Genomic DNA, 17,254 nt, shown 5'->3' with positions numbered 1-17,254 from the left:
GTGGCGGAGGGGGGGCGCGCTCCCCACAGCCTCCAGGCCGCCATTTTGGCTGGAAAGTTTGGAATTTCCGAGCAGTACGAGCGGGAGGCGGCGGGCGGCGCGAGCGCCCCTGCCCTGCCCTGCTCCCGCCCGGCCCGGCCCGGCCCGCTGCGCTGCACCGCGCCGTGCCCTCCGGCCCGGCGTGTCCCGTCTCTCGCGGAGTGTGCCGCGGTGGGCGCCGGCGGGAGCCCCGAGCGGAGCCGCTTGCTCGCCGGGCGGGTGTGCGGGTCGGTCGGTGGGTCGGTCCGGCGGGGCGGCCGCCGCGCCCCCCCCCCCCCCCCCCGCGCCCGGCCGGCAGGGGGAGCCGCGCCGCCACCCCCGCCGCGCCGCCCCGCGTCGGGCTCAAAGTTTGCGAGGCGGAGCCCCGGCCGCCGAGGGAGCGCCGCGGCCCCGGAGCGCCATGCCCGTCAGGAAGCAAGGTGAGCGCCGCACGCCGAGGGGCCCCGGCAGCTGCCGGAGTCGCTGCCTGACAGCTGCCGCGGCGGGCGGCGGCGGGACGGGCGAGGAGGGGCGGCTGCCGGGAGCCGCCGGTCCTCGGGCTGCGGGCGGTGCGAGCCCGCCGAGGGGCACGGTCCCGCCCGCGCTCTCCCGGCTGCGAACAAAGAAGCTGCCGGGCTGGGGCGGTCCCGACCGCGGGGGCTTGTTGCGTCCCCGGCGTGTGCATCCCCGGTCCTCCTACCTGGTGCGCCGGGGTCACCGGTGTGCCTGGTCTCCACTTGCAGATACCCAGCGAGCCCTGCGCCTCCTGGAGGAATACCGCTCCAAGCTGAGCCAGGCGGAGGACCGGCAGCTGCGAAACTCCATAGAGCGTGTCATCAGCATCTTCCAAAGTAACCTTTTCCAGGCTTTGATAGGTAAAGGCTGACTTCTTTCAGTTTGTGCTCAAGCCAGTTGGTTCTTGCTTATGCTGTCGCTTGCAGTGTTAAGAAGAAAACGTCTTTTGCCCTTGTGTTAGAAACCATGTGCTTTTTGTCGCTGTGTTTTTGTTTTGCGTAGTAACACGTGCTGTTACAGATCAACAGTTCACTTGTTTTGTATGCTTACTTTATTCGAGGCTTTTGACTGGCCCAAACTGCTTAAAACTGTGGTGCTATTTTTTCTTCTGTGACATGGTATTGTAGATTACTTTAAACTGGTTTTCCATATATCTGTATTTACCTGAACAATTTCTAAGGACTATTTTTTTTTTTTTTTTTGGTGAGTCCGTATGTAACAGGTTAATGAATGAGTTCAAATGGTTTTAATCTAAGGTAGGATTCAGGCAAATGTTCCTGCTGAAGAATCTCTAAAAATATCACAAGGTGTATATCTGAAGTGCAAAGTTAACTTAAAGTAAATGAGAAGAAACCTCTAATGCTTCAGGAAATACTGCAGTGATCTTTTCTCCTTTGTTGCATATTAAAGTCTAGTGAAAACACTACTAATTCTTAGTTTAGAGTGTCTGTAGTCCTTCACTTAAAACGTTCCCATAAGTCTTGTTGAACTACTTACATGTAATTTTGAATTTCCTGCATGTCTGTTTGGAAAAAAAAATTGAGCATAAATACAACTTGCAGAATCCTGACTTTATTTGGAAACTTCTGCAGGGAAGCAGTGAAATGTGGTTTCTCTTTGATTGTCACTCTTGTGACAGCTAATGAATGAAAGCGTTTTGTTAGTTTACCTTCAAGAGTAAAATTTGTAAAGTTCTACATCCTTGTCTTTTAACAAAGTAAGCTGCATCTGAATTGAACTAATAAGAAACACTGTAGCTAAATTGGGCTTACTGCATGGTTAGTGTCACACAGGTGTACATCTTATCTCGTAGTACCGCAGCTTCTTTGAATCTATGTTGTGGTGGAAACACAGGGACAGGCAAAACATAAACATGCATTGCTGCATGTGGAATGTTTTCTTCTGGAGCATTTATTTCATCTTCTTAGGTAGGTTTTCAGAAGATAGTAATCTTGCATGTGTTTTTTTTATCATGTAAGTTCATGAAAGGTAGTTGTGAAAATAGGTCGGTTACAGAAATCTTTTACTTACAGGAACTCTGTGCATTTCTCTTCAATACTCAGTTGACACTAACCAACTCCATGATGAAAAGCTAGACATAATCTTTGTGGGACGTGTATGGACAGGATTCACTCATTGGTGAATCAGAATGTTGAAGTCTTGTATCAGAAGTTTAATGTACTGCAGTTGTGCTTTTTACTTTCACCTAGCAAATTTCAATGTTGACTACCATTTTTCTTGTTCTGGGTGTGTGTATGTGTGTGGTTTTTTTTAAACTGTCTTGAAGATCCATGCAGTACTCCATTTCCTCCCCTTCATTGAATAAGATACTAATCTATTAGCCTTTGATAGTCTAACCTGCAAGACATAGTTTCTTCTTATATCCACATATGGATCTTCATTGTTTTAATAACTCTACACCTAGTAGTAGTGAACTTGAAACAGCAGGCAATCTCATGTCTGCTGGCTTCTTTCTGGAAGAGCAGAGAACAGGAATGTGTTGTTGTCTGCATGGGCTACATGGCCTGTTTTCTGGTCTTGTAAGAAGTTGTATGTTGCAACCATAGGACCCTAGTTCTTGTTGAGTTCAATTCATCTGTGCGTGCACAATAGGTGTCATGCTTCTTGGGTATGTTGCATTAACTTTGCATTTACTGGTTCACTGTATGATTGCTTGTTACAGAGTGTATGCCTATGTTCCCAAACTGTTTGTCTGAAAGGTGATAACACAGAAGGCTAGTACTTTCCAAGCAATTTATGCTGTCAACTTGAGTCTTTCTCCTCTAACCTGCTCCTTTCCATGGAAATACGTTGGGGGAGTTCTTGTTCGTGGCAGGCTGCTCCTGGCTGTTGTTTTCCTGGAAACATCTTTTTATGGTGTGACTGCTGCATGACGGGGGTAAAGAGTGGGGGGCTCCCTGGGGAGGATGGCTGCAGTTACTGGGAAGACCGTGAACCTGCTCCTGCATGTCCTCTTTCCATGAAGATCTAGGAGCAGGCTGGATGAAATATGCAGTTGTGCTGCAGGTTAGGCTTACCTGGAATACTGCATTTCACGTTACTTCATGGCTGATTTTTAAGTGTGCATTTTAGAGAAGTTGTGATGTGTTCCCAACTAAAATAGCCAATGCTGTTCTGACAGAAAGTTTCAAGCTCAATTACCAAGTTATTTCTCCTATAGATACTTCTTCCAGAAAGCGTGCTACTTTTAGTTTCTGGTTTTTTTATAAAATAATACTAAAAAAGAAAAAGAACTTCCTTTATTTTCTGCTTTTTCTGCCAAGTTACTGCACTATATCCAAGACCTGCCTGTCCATGGTACAGGAGAATGTGAAGGCTGCAGTCAGGATCTGCTGTCAATTTCATGTATATTTTTTAGTATAACTTTTAACTTGGCAATCAAATGCTGTTCTTTCAAGCAATAAATAGACATTACTTTATGCACAGAAATATATCTTTGGGTTTGTAATGGGGGAAATTAAATATTCCTGAAAATGACAGATTTTATCAATATTTCATATATGTAGATACACATGAAGGAATTAAATGTTAATTTTTTTTCTGAATTTCCATTTGGATGCTGAAGAATAAATGGTATTATTTTCTCATTTTAGCCTTTTTTTATGTTGTCTTCTCTTTTTAATTCTATCAATAAAATTTTAGTTCCCCAATCTTACAAACTTGACCTGGTTCTTAAATATATAATTATGGCTTTAAATGATCTGAATTAGAGGAGTAACTAGTCGGTGTGAACAGCCAGTGTTACAAAATTGACATTGCAACAGTGTTATATTTTAAGTGAAATAACTGGAAGAACTTCAAATGAGTAATAAAATTGGTAACTAAATATGACCTCCTTAAAACAGTCTGTGAAAAAGCCCATTTTTTATTTTCTATGTCTTCTGTAATGTGGTATTTCCCATTACCGTTGCTTCAACCAGCCAAGTGTAATGATGTCTAGCACTTCAATTAAATGAATACCAAAGGCCTGTTATTAAAATCAGCTTGAGAATAGTGTCAGTTTTAAGTAAATTTCCTATTGTACAGTCTCAGAATTGTGTGGTATCTTTTCTAGCTTATGATTTCTTGGTTGTAGTTAAAATAGCTTGTTACTGATGTTCTGATAATTGGTAAGGTGAGTCAGTTCATTAGGAGACCAAAGTAAGATATCCGCATGCGGAAGCATGGGATAGACTTAATTTCACTTTGGTAAAGAATTTGATATTTATCTTCAAATATTGAGGTAATAATTCTGCAGATAAGTTCTCCTTCTAATTTAGGCACTCTTTTACCTTCTTGAGAAGGTACAAGTTCGTGTAAAGGTATGGATATATGATGTATTTGTCTTTTTGAAAATATAAGAGGAGGAACACTTGCATGCGTAAGTCCAACACTTCTGAGGGAAAAATGTGTGAAGCAGACTTCTGTTTATACACAGAATCTTTTTGTGTGATTAAAGTCTGTTTTTAATGGCTTGCATGCTGCAGTCGACCGTATTAAAGTAGTCTTCTAAAATTGAAAATATTACTAGTTATAGCTAGAAACATGAGGTAATTTTACTACTTTAAAAATATTCCTTTTCCTGACAATAACTAACTCCATTTGCACAGGTGTCAGAAAAAGGGAATTCTAAAAGAGTCACTACATACCCTGGCAATGGAGTTGGCTGTGCTGCCTTTTTTGCCTTCTCTCTTGCCTTGTCTGTCTTAAGTGTTTTTTTTTTTTTTTTTTAATATATTATTTTATAGCTACGCATATAAAGGCTTTTTGGTATAAAATGGCAAATTTGACTAGGGGAGGTTAAATGTGTGGAATTTCATATGGGTAAGCAGTCTAATTTATTTCACTTGGAGTTCTTTTGCATGAAGATCGGCCTTGACAATTGTACTTATGCACTGGCTATTCCTAACACTAAATACCCAGTGTGGGAAATTTTGAAGAAAAAAATGTAGTGGTTTCAGTAATCCTTACTGAACCAAAGAACAGCTGCCCCCTGGTAATCGTTAAGGTTTTTTAACCATAGTTTGGATTCATGAGCTTTATGAATTGGACAGAATATATTAAAAATGCTGTTAATGTGTTTTTACACACCAGAAAAAGAAGTCCTGTCTCTGAACTTTTTGTAAAATTGATGGTTGCATTAAGGTAAACTCTTTATTCAGGTTTATCAGCAGTCTGACCAGGGATGAAACTTCTAGGAATATAAAACATACTTTGCAGCTTTCTCAGCTCTGTCCACACTGGCTTTCTGAACTGAAGTACAAAAACAACCCCAGGTTTTAGACTGAAGTAGACTGGATTGGGTCAGCACTCCTCAAAGTTGGTGCCCTTTGGAGTGGACTGATGACATTCCTGCTAGATGGCATGTGGCTCCAGTTCTCTGAGCTGTGTGTGGCATCTCTGTAGACATTCTTGCTCTTCTAGCTCCCTCTCAATTAGCTAGCGTGGAAATATTTTCTGTACTTGCTGGCTAAATTGAAGTCAAACAGAGTTAAAAGTTAAAGCAGAAGCTCTTCTTTATAACTGAAACCAAAAGTACTTGCTCTTGGGGAAATTTCAATATCAGCTTTTATTTCAGTGCTATAGTTAGTTAATAGAGCATATGGCATGATGACACAGCTAACTTCAAATCAGCTCAGGCCTCATAGAGAATTTTAGTTGTGGGTTATGTATCATTGTGTAAGACTACTCTTCAGTTAACTTGAGGAAGGCTACTTTGTGAACTGCTTCCCATTTTTTTCTAAATGTTACTGAGGCCCTAGTACAAGTTCTTTCAGACTCAGTTGAATAATATTTACGTTAAGAATCCAAAAATTCTTGACAGTAAGTCGAGGATCTGGTTAGATAGTCAGTGAATACTGTTTGGGTTTTTTTGGTTTTTTTTATTAGAGGAAAGTTTAGAGAGAATTGGATCTTCTGTTACACTGGATACTACTGAAATTGTTGTAGATGCTAAATAGGGTATTTTCCCATTGAAATCTTGCTGCATTTTTGTGACTTTTTGCCTAGATTGCAACTTCAGTAATGCAACATCTTTGCTCATATTTGAGCCTGAAACATCCATGGAATAGAATTCTTGCAACTTTGACGTGTTTGTCTGCTTTTTGGACAAGTTTCCTAAAGATACACTATGATTACGCTTACTATGGCTTCCTTCCGAAACTTACGCAAAAGTTGGTCAGTTTCAGAGAGATTTGACCTAGGGTTGTGTTTTCAAAGGTAGTTAAGTACTTGATTATTTTCATGTATTTTTCTTTATCCAGATGGAGGGAGGATAAAACATTTTAGTTGGTGTCTAGACGACTGGAGTGTTAACTCGGTCATTGTTAGTATGCTTCTGCCATGTAGTTTGTTGTTGCTTTAGAATGTCCCAGTTTTTGGAAGAACTTCACATCTTCTTCTTCAAGGAACCTAATAATGAGTGAAACAGTCTCCTTGCTCCTCCTTTTTAAAGAACTGCTTATTGTTTTGTATGTATGTAATGCAGTTGGATAGCATAGAAAGTTTTGGGGTTGTTGTGTGCTTGCTTTTTTAAAGTGTTTTCTGTGCTGTATTACGTGTGTGTGTCAGTCCAATGTATTGAATTTTTGGGATTGGGTGCTGCTTTTGGTAGCCTAAAATAGCAAATAAGACTAGTGTAAGTTGAGTAGCTACTGGTATGCAGATAAATAGTATTGTGGCAAAAGATTATCCTTGTGCTCATTATACTGACTGTGTATTCAATGTTGAATAGCTGCACTGTAGAATTTATCTATTACAGTATTCTCTTTACAGGGTTACTATTAAAAGGGGCTATTGACAAGAAAACTTTGTCAATAAATCTGCTGTTCATCCAGGGGCTGAAAAGAAAGTTGAAGTTGGGAATAATTGGTATAGTTTCCAGGTTCTGGGAAAGTTTATCTTCTGTCCTGTTCTTGCTTCACTTTATTTCCTGTGTTCTTCCACCTGTTTTCCCTAGTTCTGATGGCTATCTCCTCCCATGCTCCTGTGTACCTGGCTTTGCTCCTAATCTCCCTCAACGCTTGCTTCAGTGCTTGGGTACAGTGTAGAGGAAGGGGGAAAGCACGAGAGAGGCTATTTGGTCTTAATCTTAGCCCTGCTTCCATGGTGATCCCAGCAGCAAGGGCAAAATGTCTTGTTCAGCTCTGCAGCTGGAATGCCACGTGCCTCCTATGCATCTGGTTGCCTGTATTTTTGAGGGCTGGTGCTTGTTTTGGTGCAGGTGGAATGAATCTTCAAAGAAACTGAACTCTAGCAGCTGACTAGGAGTCTCCTTGCACAGATGGCTTCCTGAATTATAACTAGGCCAAATTTACAAGAATGTTAAGAGACTGCAGAAGGGGTAGGGCTGACACTACAATAACCTCCTTAGCTTCATGTTCCTTCTCCAAATTAGGGGAGACTCTAGAGCTCTTTGGTAAAGCTTTTACAGGAATCTTGTCATGTGCAAATATCTTCCCAGCCATGTCCTCAAAAAAGCTGAGTTATTTTGGCTTGAAATTAAAAGGTCAGCCTAGGACAGTGGTGCAATAAGGAAAACTTGTGGAAGAATTGTGAAAGCATTGCAAATTTAAGTCCTGTTTTCAGAAATTTGTGTTAGAATTTGGCTGCAGGAAATGTACAAGTGTTACTGCTGGTGGAGATGCTAGTATGTGGTGCCACCCATCCTTGTGTTGCCATCAATGTCAGATAATTACCTTGGAGTCTATGAGCTTACTGTTGCTAGAAGAAACCAATGCTTGTGCTGTCTCCTCTAAGCAGAGCTATGCACCTGTATGAAAGCTCAACTTGGAGTGTTGAGTGAACTCATCCCAAAAATAGTTTGGTTTTTTGGAACGCATTTGTCTGGAGAGAAACCTCCTCAGTCCTGTACTGATGCTATTTAGGGGACATCCTACAAATAAGACTTAATAGTAACGCTTCCTTTGTCCCTGACAGGTTTTTTGTTACCACTAAAGACAGTAGTAAATACATCCTTTTAAGAAAAAAAAATACATTGTTATACTGGCTGCTGATTTGCAGCTGGGGTTGAGATATTTGGAGAGGGTGGATGACTGGGAGTTCATTGTTAGTTTGGGGTTTTTTTTTTTAGGCTTAGGTTGATGACTAAGTGCGCATGAGGTGGTATTAAATCGAAAAGTGTTTGGACAGCAGAAAATTGTTATGCCAATTTTTGGCTGTGTGAGGACAACTTCAATTTTGTTTTAAGTTTTTCCTACCTTAGCTCTAAACATAAAGGAGAACACCCTGTGGGTTTCTGAAGGAAAATTGGAAGGAGACAACATGAAGATATGGTGAAGGAGTGATTAGTAAGCAAAGAGGAAAATATGAATGAACAGTTTGGAAAGCGTAAGTGGTCAGACTGGCAAGGAGTTGAACATATCTGACTGTAAAAAGCAGCTAGAGGAATAAAAGCAAACAACTAGATCCGAGGTTACATGAGGGCTGTTTCAGCTGAGTGCAAATTAAGGAGCATTTGTGTTAGAAGTGGAAAATAGCATCTACTGGAATTTGAGTTAAGCAAAGAAGTGTGTGCGGAAGGGAGGTTTAAAGGGTAGGACACAGTTACTGAAACAAGTGGAAGGGCTGAGGATGGGTAGTTGGATGCTGCAGCTTGTAGCAAAGGATCTTGTAGAACAGAACATGTGTGGTGAGAAAGTTGCGCTGCAGCTTGCAACTTTCATTTTTAAGAAGTCTTGATTGTCCACAGCAGTAGTCGGTTTAGGTTTTTAAAGAAGGAAAAAAAACCCACCAAAACAACCAACCCTGAAAGGGGCTTTACGTGGGTTGTGATGAGGCTGGTTTTCACTTTTCATAGTATAAATGCAAACATTTATTTTTGACCAGACACACATACCATGACACAACGCAACCAATGAATACACAAAGCGAATACTTAGTTCACTTTGGTCATTGGCTTTGTAAATGGATATGAAGCTCTTCTTTGTGTTTGTATTTTCTTGTTGATCACTAATCATATACTTTTCAAGTCTTGGTTTACTTGTGTTAAATGGATATTCTTAGCTTGATATAGGAGGTGAAGTAAGTGTGCAGGATTGAGACTTCCTTAGAATCAGTAGTTGCTTTACAACTGAAGAATGAAAGTCTGTAGCATTGGCAGACTCTTGCCTATTCTGACAGTGATTGTGACTCTCCTTGCATTTTGTCTATACATTTGTTATGTAGGGCTGCTAAGAATTTGGCAGATGCCATACACCTCATATTGCCCTGAACTGAGATAACATGTTGACCTTTGTTTTCCTTTCTAGTAGTTTTGAGAGTTAAGTTTTCAGTGCTTCAAGTGCTTTGGCAGGAAGCCCTAAGAAAGAAAGATGTCTTTCCTACCCCCTCCGCTTCCCCCCAACCCGCCCCGCCCCGAATTAGAGAAGTACTTAATTTGTGATGGGATGACACCTCTTTCTGGACAACATACAGGTAGTCAAATTCTTAACAGACCTTTTTGTTTATGAAGTTACCCATATTTGAAAGAAACAGGCATTTGCATATGCCGTATTTGGGTGAGCAAATGTCTGAGAAGAGGCGGACCAATGAGAGATGACAAAGGAATTGCTCACGTAGATGGATCTTCAAGTGAAGTACTAAACTGAAATAATTCTTTCTTTTCTGAAAGAATTCATAAGCTCCTTGATTGCTTGCAAGCCTGAGGGATCATGGTTCCACTGAAAGGTTCTCCTGAACAAAGCTGGTATTGAAATGCTTTGTGCAGTAAAGTCTGTATGTTGATGCAAATGTATCTAGTGGTTTTCTGACTTGCTGACTTTAACGTTGGCTGAAATTGGTTTGTTCTCTTGTTGAACATCTATCAGAAAGGAATACCTCATCGATATCAGTGCAGAATTAACTATATAGCTGGTGCACATAAATCCTGGTCGTGCTGCTGTACGGAGGGACCTTGACAGGCTGGAGAAATGGGCTAACAGGAACCTCATGGAGTTCAACAAGAAGTGCAAAGTCCAGCACCTGGGGAGGAACAATCCCATGTACCAATATATGCTGTGTGCCACCCAGATGGAAAGCAGTTTTGCAGAAAAGGGCCTAGGGGTCCTGGTGGACACCAAGTTGAACATGAGCAAGCAACGTGCCCTTGCGGCAACTGTGGCGAATAGTGTCCTGGGCTGCATTAGACAAAGTACTACCAGCAGGTTGAGGGAGGTGACCCTTCCCCTTTGCATTTTAGAATGCAAAATATGAATTTAGAGTTTAGAAAAAATGAGCAAACAGAAAACAAACATGAACTTCCTAAATTAACTCTTGCTTATGCACAAAGCTGTTAAATACATTAAAACTGAAAATCCTCAAATGAGGATACAGTTAATACAGCATATACAAATGTGGTTGTTAACTTTGTGTATTTTGTGATAGCAGTTTACAACTTCGTGTAGTGTATGGGCAACAGTTCACTGTTTTACATGCACAGTGTCCAGTGCAGTCTGTTGTAGTAATGTGTCAGTGTTTTAGTCCATGCAATGTTAAGCTTGTGTGGAATTTCCTGGCGTTTATTTAAGAAAAACCGTCTATAACCCACAAATGGTCAAGATGCTTAAAGTTTAAAAACGCAAAGCCTAAAAACAGTAGGTTACTGTGGTCATCAAAGGACTGCTTTTAATTTTTTTAAAAAATCATAGAATCATTTAGGTTGGAAAAGACTTTTAAGATCATCGAGTCCAACTGTTAACCTAACACTGCCAAGTCCACCACTAAACCATGTCCCTAAGCACCACATCTATATGTCTTTTAAATACCTCCAGGGATGGTGACCCAACCACTTCCCTGGGCAGCCTGTTCCAATGCTTGACAACCCTCTGGGTGAAGAAATTTTTCCTAATATCCAATCTAAACCTCCCCTGGTGCAACTTGAGGCCACTTCCTCTTGTGCTATCGCTTATTACTTGGGAGAAGAGACCGACAGCCACCGCGCTACAGCCTCATTTCAGGTAGATAAATAGTAAATGCCCATGAAATTTTAGTGATTCCCTTTATACCATAACATTAAAGGTCCAATATGAGAAACCTAAAGAACAACATCATGTAAAAAATTACAGTGCGTTGCTTAATACATGTTAGAAAGCCAAAACATATTAAAATATGGGCAGGGAAGAACAGGGAATGGAAGGCTGAGTGGTACAGGGAATCCTTCCCATGGAGATGTATGGTGCTGATGGCTTCTTCCTCCTCACTGTTGTGTTTTCTTGAGGTTATTTTTGTTTGCTAACATACTCTGTGCTTTGTTCTTTATTCATTACTTTGCAGTTCCATGTTACATTTGAATTTCTTGTATATACAGTGTATTTTACATATGCTGAATGCTTGTTCTTTGTTCTGTTATCCCCCAAACTGTTTTTGCCCAGTTCTCAAGGTTGGTTTCCTTTGACCAGTAATTAGCAGTTGGTGAGTTGTTTATAGCCTTGAGGCCTCTGATATCATCCTATGCCTTTATTTTCAAGGCCTCTGCTGTCATTCTATGATTGTGCTCCTCTATGCAGCTTTTTATTCTGGGGTCATAGGTAGTTCATTCCCTACAGAGCAACTACTTGTTATTGATATCTGTTAGCTACAGAAATACACACACACTCTTATCGTATATACAATCTGTGTGTGTATGAACTTATGTGTAGCTTTTACTTAGCTTCGTATGATTGTGTGATGTAACACCTATTGGTTTTGGATATATTTATATATAATATATACGGAATATAACATATTTATATGCAAATTTATATATTTGAATATTATTTGTGAATAAGCTGTGTGTATTTTATATATAAATATTTATAAAAGTAGGTGTTACATCACACAATTGTCCGAAGCTAAGTAAAACCTATACAAATTAGATAAGTCACCTGGTCTTTAGATAATTGCTGTTAGAGTTGGACAAACTAAAACAAAGCTCCAGGCAGGCCAAGACAAGTCCAGAGGCCTGGTTATTAGCTTAACATGAGGCCTGTGGCCTGTTAGAAGCTGTGTCAACACCTTGTTTATGGGGTTACACAGTTCCCTTAAGAAAATGCAATTATGTGTATCCCATCTTTGACTTGCAAAGTTACAGTTATGAAAAGGTTCATGCGTAAGTGAATACAGAGAATAATTCTGCTCAGCTTTATTTTACTAGCTGACTATACTAAAATTACATATTCCTTTCTGCAGGAAAGGTATATGTGGAGAGCTTGACTTGACAATAAGATTTTTACAACATGCACTGATCTTAAGTTATCCTGATTACAAGTGTACTCTCTTGAATATATAGCAAAAAGTATCAGACACTCCACGAAGCAGAGGCCTTACGTCTGATTTCTAAGGAGCGGGGAAGAAATCTATCTGAAGGAATGGTGTCATGTTGCTGGTTGGAATCCTTGTCCTCGGAGGCAGATCCTCTAGACAGAATTGATGTAGGCTTTTGAAGTGCCATCAAATATACTTAATTTAGGAGATGTTGTAAGAATTTGTTTGCTTCTGCTCTTCTAATTACTGTGTTGTGGGTTTTAGTTAACCTGGAACTCCCTTGTGAAGTCAATTTGGGTTTCAGTTTATATTCGGTAGATAACTCTTGTTGCTTTGAGTGAGCAGTTTTAGCTTCTAGTGTATCACATTACTGGTGAATGAGCCTGTTCAAAGAACAAAACTAAGATGAGTGGAGAATACGAGAAGGGGAAAAAATAATACACCAGCAAACTGCTTGTAGTTGGTCAACTTCTACTGTAATGAATACTGAAAAAAATACTGTGTTTGCCACCACTGCTTAGCTTTTCACATCACTAATAAGTTAAGAAAATTATTTTTCTTTTTTTCACGTCTTAAGAGTCCTCCTTTTCAGAACTGGTGGTCTGTCACTTGCTTTGTATAGACTTTTATTCTTGTTGCCATCGAACATATTGCTGATTTGGCTACTTAATGTGGTTTACTTGTAAGCTGACATAATTCCAGGATGATTTTCTGTGTTGCCTACCATTCATCACTTTTTGTTGCTTTGGCTTTCCTGAAGCTGTGCTCCGATTTTTTTTTTTTTTTTTTTTTAGGTGTCAGCTGTTCTTTTAATGTTCCCCATCTGTGTTTTCTTTTACTGTTGTGTGATATCTGATCTGAATTATTTTTCTGTAACTTAGTTTTCTCTAACTTAGTTTGAGATACAACGTGTCTTGGAATTAGTATGGGAAGAAGGGGCTGGGACATGAAAAAAGCACATCCAGCTTAAAGAGGGAATCTGACCATAAATAAAACTAAAAAAATTAGTATTTTACTACCTGCTATTTGTAAGAACTAGGAAGATGTTAGAACTTTTCATATGCTAATAATGCATCCACAGATTAATATGACTTCAGTAGATATTTAAGTGTGTTCATGCAATGAAATATGTTTGTGAGCTGATATATAGCAGTAGACCAGAAGAAGAAATTTTTTAGGTTGAGTGTAGTATGGCCTTAGTTTCTGGCTTTAAAAAATGTAAATGTCCAGCACTTATTCCTTGTGGACCTAATGCATTCAGGGTGCATAGACCGCTTGCCTATACTTGTAAGTACTTAATGTTTGCATTCTGAATAGTAAAACTGTAAATTAATGTTAAAAAAAAAAAGTTAGATATTATCATATAGACACCAAGTTCCTAGAAACTTTTTTGCGGATTTTTTTCTTGCGGAGCAAGTTCAGGATAAACAGAAACTAATCACCATATTAAGTGGTGTATATATTTCTGATATCTTTCAGTAGTAAGTCTACTGTGGTGTCCTTCATAGGGAAGTGGAGAAGATGTATGGGAAATAATGTACTTTTTGAAACAAGTCATTCTGCAGTATGAATTAATGGCTACCTCCGCTGGCAGGGACTTAAAAGAATAGTAGCAGAATTGAGAATCGGTGCCCTAGATTTCTGTTGCAAAACAGTTGCACAAATAACCCATTCCCATAAATAATGTAGTGATCTTCCTGGCTTGGTTGCTGCGGATTCCAGCTATAGAATCAACTTAAATGACTGCCTATTTTAATATACAAAGTACTCTCTATCGGCAGCGGGGGGGTGGGGGGAATCTTTACTTGGTGTGCTTGACTGATGTATTAATGTTAATGCAGCTGCAAGACAAATTTGCAACTGAGGGAGCTAATGTGAAAGATAGATTTAAAGGCAATTTGTATCTCTTAGGCTGCTTTGCTCCTGTATATCTAGGTCACTTAACATCTTCTGCAACCCTCACTGCTATTTCTTCTAATCAGCAGCGCTAAGAGCTAGTATGACTTTAAAAATTAATGTAAGCAGTTGATAGGAATTTGACTCTTGCCCAGAGAAAAGATACAAATGGAATTTGAGAATTGCAGTTTTCTGAGCTGGTAGAGAGCAGGAGTGCAATGTCTATATAAAAAAAAAAAATCTAAGACTGGAACACCAGCAATAGTAAGACTTCTCTTACTTTTGTGATCTTTCTTTTTGTGGTGCAGCTCTATAAAGGAATTAGTTATTGTGCCTCTGTTACTGACTCTGGGCAGCTGCTGAAAAGCTACAAGATTCTGCAGATTAGAGTCCTCCTTATTCATGGCTAAGTCCTGTTTACTTCTTGGGTAACCGTGTCTGTATGTTTGTCTTCTATGAAGTTGGTGTAATTAAAAACACAAGTTTACAACTCCTATTTAGCAGATTTTTACTTCGAAGAAGAGACTAAAAGCTTTACGAGACAACTTCTTCATTTGTCTGCCCTTCCCTTAGCGTATACCTTTTCAGATTTAATTTTTTTTTTAATGTGTTTATGGATGTGATTACAGTTGTGGTAGCAAGTTTCATATGCTTATACTTCATAGAAACACCTTTGATGCTTCTTTAGATTGTGTTATTTTTATTGGTGCTTCATGTAGTGGATAGGATAGCAATAAAAAAACCCTAGTGCAGCCAGATTCTTGTTCCCCAGAAGTTTCCAGCTGAGTCTTCAGAGTTACAGAAAAAGCTGTTTATTAGTTCATGACTTGTAATTCATACTGTTAAAAGTTTCATCCTATTTCTGTTACTTAGACTGAAAAAGCAGATAATGACCCATCCTGATTAATCTTCTTTTTCCTAACTTCTTGCAACTTTTGTCTTGCTGATTTCATCAATATACTTGTATTTCTGTGCTCATTTAATCAAAACATATACCACAAAAAAGACCTTCTGATATTGCCTTTGAACAGTAGATTTCAGATAACCAAAGGCTACATTAGCTGAAATTATGTATACCATAACTTGAAGTGTAGACACCCATCCCTTCCACTATTCCACTGCAGTTACTCCACACGCTTCTGCTGCAGATCATGCTACTGGGGTTGGTGGCAGAAGCCCAAAGTGAGTGGGGACACATAGGCTCTGGGATGTGGGGTGTAGAGAGCAAGTTGTGTATCCTGTGGGGAGGTTCATGTGATGTTGGTGATACAGCTTCATCTGTAATAGGTAGATAAAGTAGTACGTATCTAATTTGTTTTGCAGGAGGAAGATGTTAAAATCAGAATGTTATAGTAACTATAAAGCCTAACTTCTCAATTTTTTCCCATCTTTAGATATTCAAGAATTTTATGAAGTGACCTTATTGGACAATCCAAAATGTATTGATCACTCTCAGCCATCTGAACCAATACAGCCTGTGAATACCTGGGACTTCTCCAGCCTTCCAAGCACAACAGTGACATCAGAAACACTGCCGAGCAGCCTTAGCCCAAGTGTAGAGGTATGATAGAGAAATCTCTGTTTTATTTTTCTTGTTGAGACTATTAGCTCAACATTGTTCTCTACACTTCCTTCATTTTATAAAATACTTATTTCCGTAGAAAACTTACATTATTAAGATCAATAGTCATAGGGGATTTAATTATTGAAATGTTTAATAACAGATTTGTGCATTTTGTTTAGTCAAAATTTTATAAACTTGTTTGTCAAATGTACCATTAAGTGACCATTAAATTGGATTCAGGCTCTGAATTTGGAACGTCACTGACAGGCTTAGTATGCTTATGCTCATCCATACTGACAACTCTTCAGTCATTACTTCATTAATAATTTGGGAAATCTGAAGCTATATCTTTCTGATAGTAAACTTTTCAGTCTGTTCATAAGAAATTCTCTGCTACTTATACAGCTGTGTTTTGGACAGACCTTCTTTTGGAAAACAACATGAATCCAGTTGTCACTAGTGAGTGGTGAGAAAACTGAGCAGGGAGATGCACATTGATGTATATTTTCACTAAATCAAGATCTCCCTGCCCAAGTTAAAGTTATAATGTTGCTTGAATTTTTTTGTGTCAGACCTATTATTTGTCCCCAGAGAGATGAACTTTGTTTCAAGAATGCCCTCAATACTGACAGCATTGGAAAAGGTGTGTGAGCTTCTCGGTAATAACTGAAGGCAGTGCGCTGTGATGACCCATTTTCATGAAACGGTAATAGAGCTCAGGAAGAGCACTGGGGGAGACCAGCCAAAGGACTAGTGCTGCAGCCTGCAGGGGAGCTCGGAGGCCTGTACTACCCAGCAAGATAAAGTGGTTAGGATGCCTTACCGAGTGAACTCTGTCAGCGGCTGTTTGGACTGTGTAAGAAAGTTCACTTAGCTGTAGAACATAAGCAAGCAGGTGGTGTGCTAGTGAGCTTGTGCCGTAAAAAAAGTGTTTGTGCTTATTGTAGCTTTTCTGAAATTTGTCCTATTGAAGCTAGTATGAAATGCGTCAGAAATGCCTTATAGGAAGCTATAGAGGAAATTCAAGAGTTATATTGTGTTGTGTTCTCTCAAAGTAGAAAATGGCTGGTAGATAAAAGATCAGCCTAGCCAGGGACAAGAGTTATATGTTCCCAAGAACAGTCATTAAAATCTCTTTACATGAAAAAACTGAGCAGCCTAGGTATACTGTATTTTTCGGGTTTGTAAGTAATTGAACAGTGAGGGATTAAAGGTCTAGTTGAACTTGCAGTGTAGAAATGGATTATTTTCCTTTAATTTTTGTGAATCTTGATTATACACTGGAAAACTTAAATTATATGTCTCTCTGGAATCTTAGTTACCTGAAACTGCATAGAGAAGGCCACTGTCATCATAGTCACCTTAATGAAAATTTTCTCTAAGAATTGTGATCTTTGGAGAAAGTGGAGTAATTCTAGGGTATACGAGAAATAGTATGGAAAACACCATTGTGCTATTTACTTGTATGCCATCATCTAAATCTTAGGCTTAGAGCCGTAGAACTTCTCTTTCTGAAGGTAC

The 17,254-nt window shown here is 39.6% G+C and overlaps 1 protein-coding gene across 13 annotated transcripts in view; it reads left to right on the top strand.

Moving 5' to 3' along the window:
- The first annotated feature begins 396 nt into the window (after positions 1-396).
- Positions 397-17,254, top strand: part of DLG1 (discs large MAGUK scaffold protein 1) — a 168,142-nt gene continuing 151,284 nt past the window's right edge. For all 13 annotated transcript variants that reach the window (XM_050902180.1, XM_050902181.1, XM_050902178.1 and 10 more), the window contains exons 1-3: positions 397-458; positions 762-893; positions 15,564-15,730. In XM_050902180.1, coding sequence (XP_050758137.1) covers positions 440-458; positions 762-893; positions 15,564-15,730 — 318 coding nt within the window. In that variant the 5' untranslated portion in view covers positions 397-439. The remainder of the gene's footprint in view (positions 459-761; positions 894-15,563; positions 15,731-17,254) is intronic.

This window comes from Gymnogyps californianus, chromosome 10 (assembly GCF_018139145.2).
Source record: "Gymnogyps californianus isolate 813 chromosome 10, ASM1813914v2, whole genome shotgun sequence".
In the NCBI taxonomy this organism is placed as follows: Eukaryota; Metazoa; Chordata; class Aves; order Accipitriformes; family Cathartidae; genus Gymnogyps; species Gymnogyps californianus.
The sequence above is the reverse complement of the archived record's forward strand: the minus strand, read 5'-3'. Positions and strand labels throughout refer to the sequence as shown.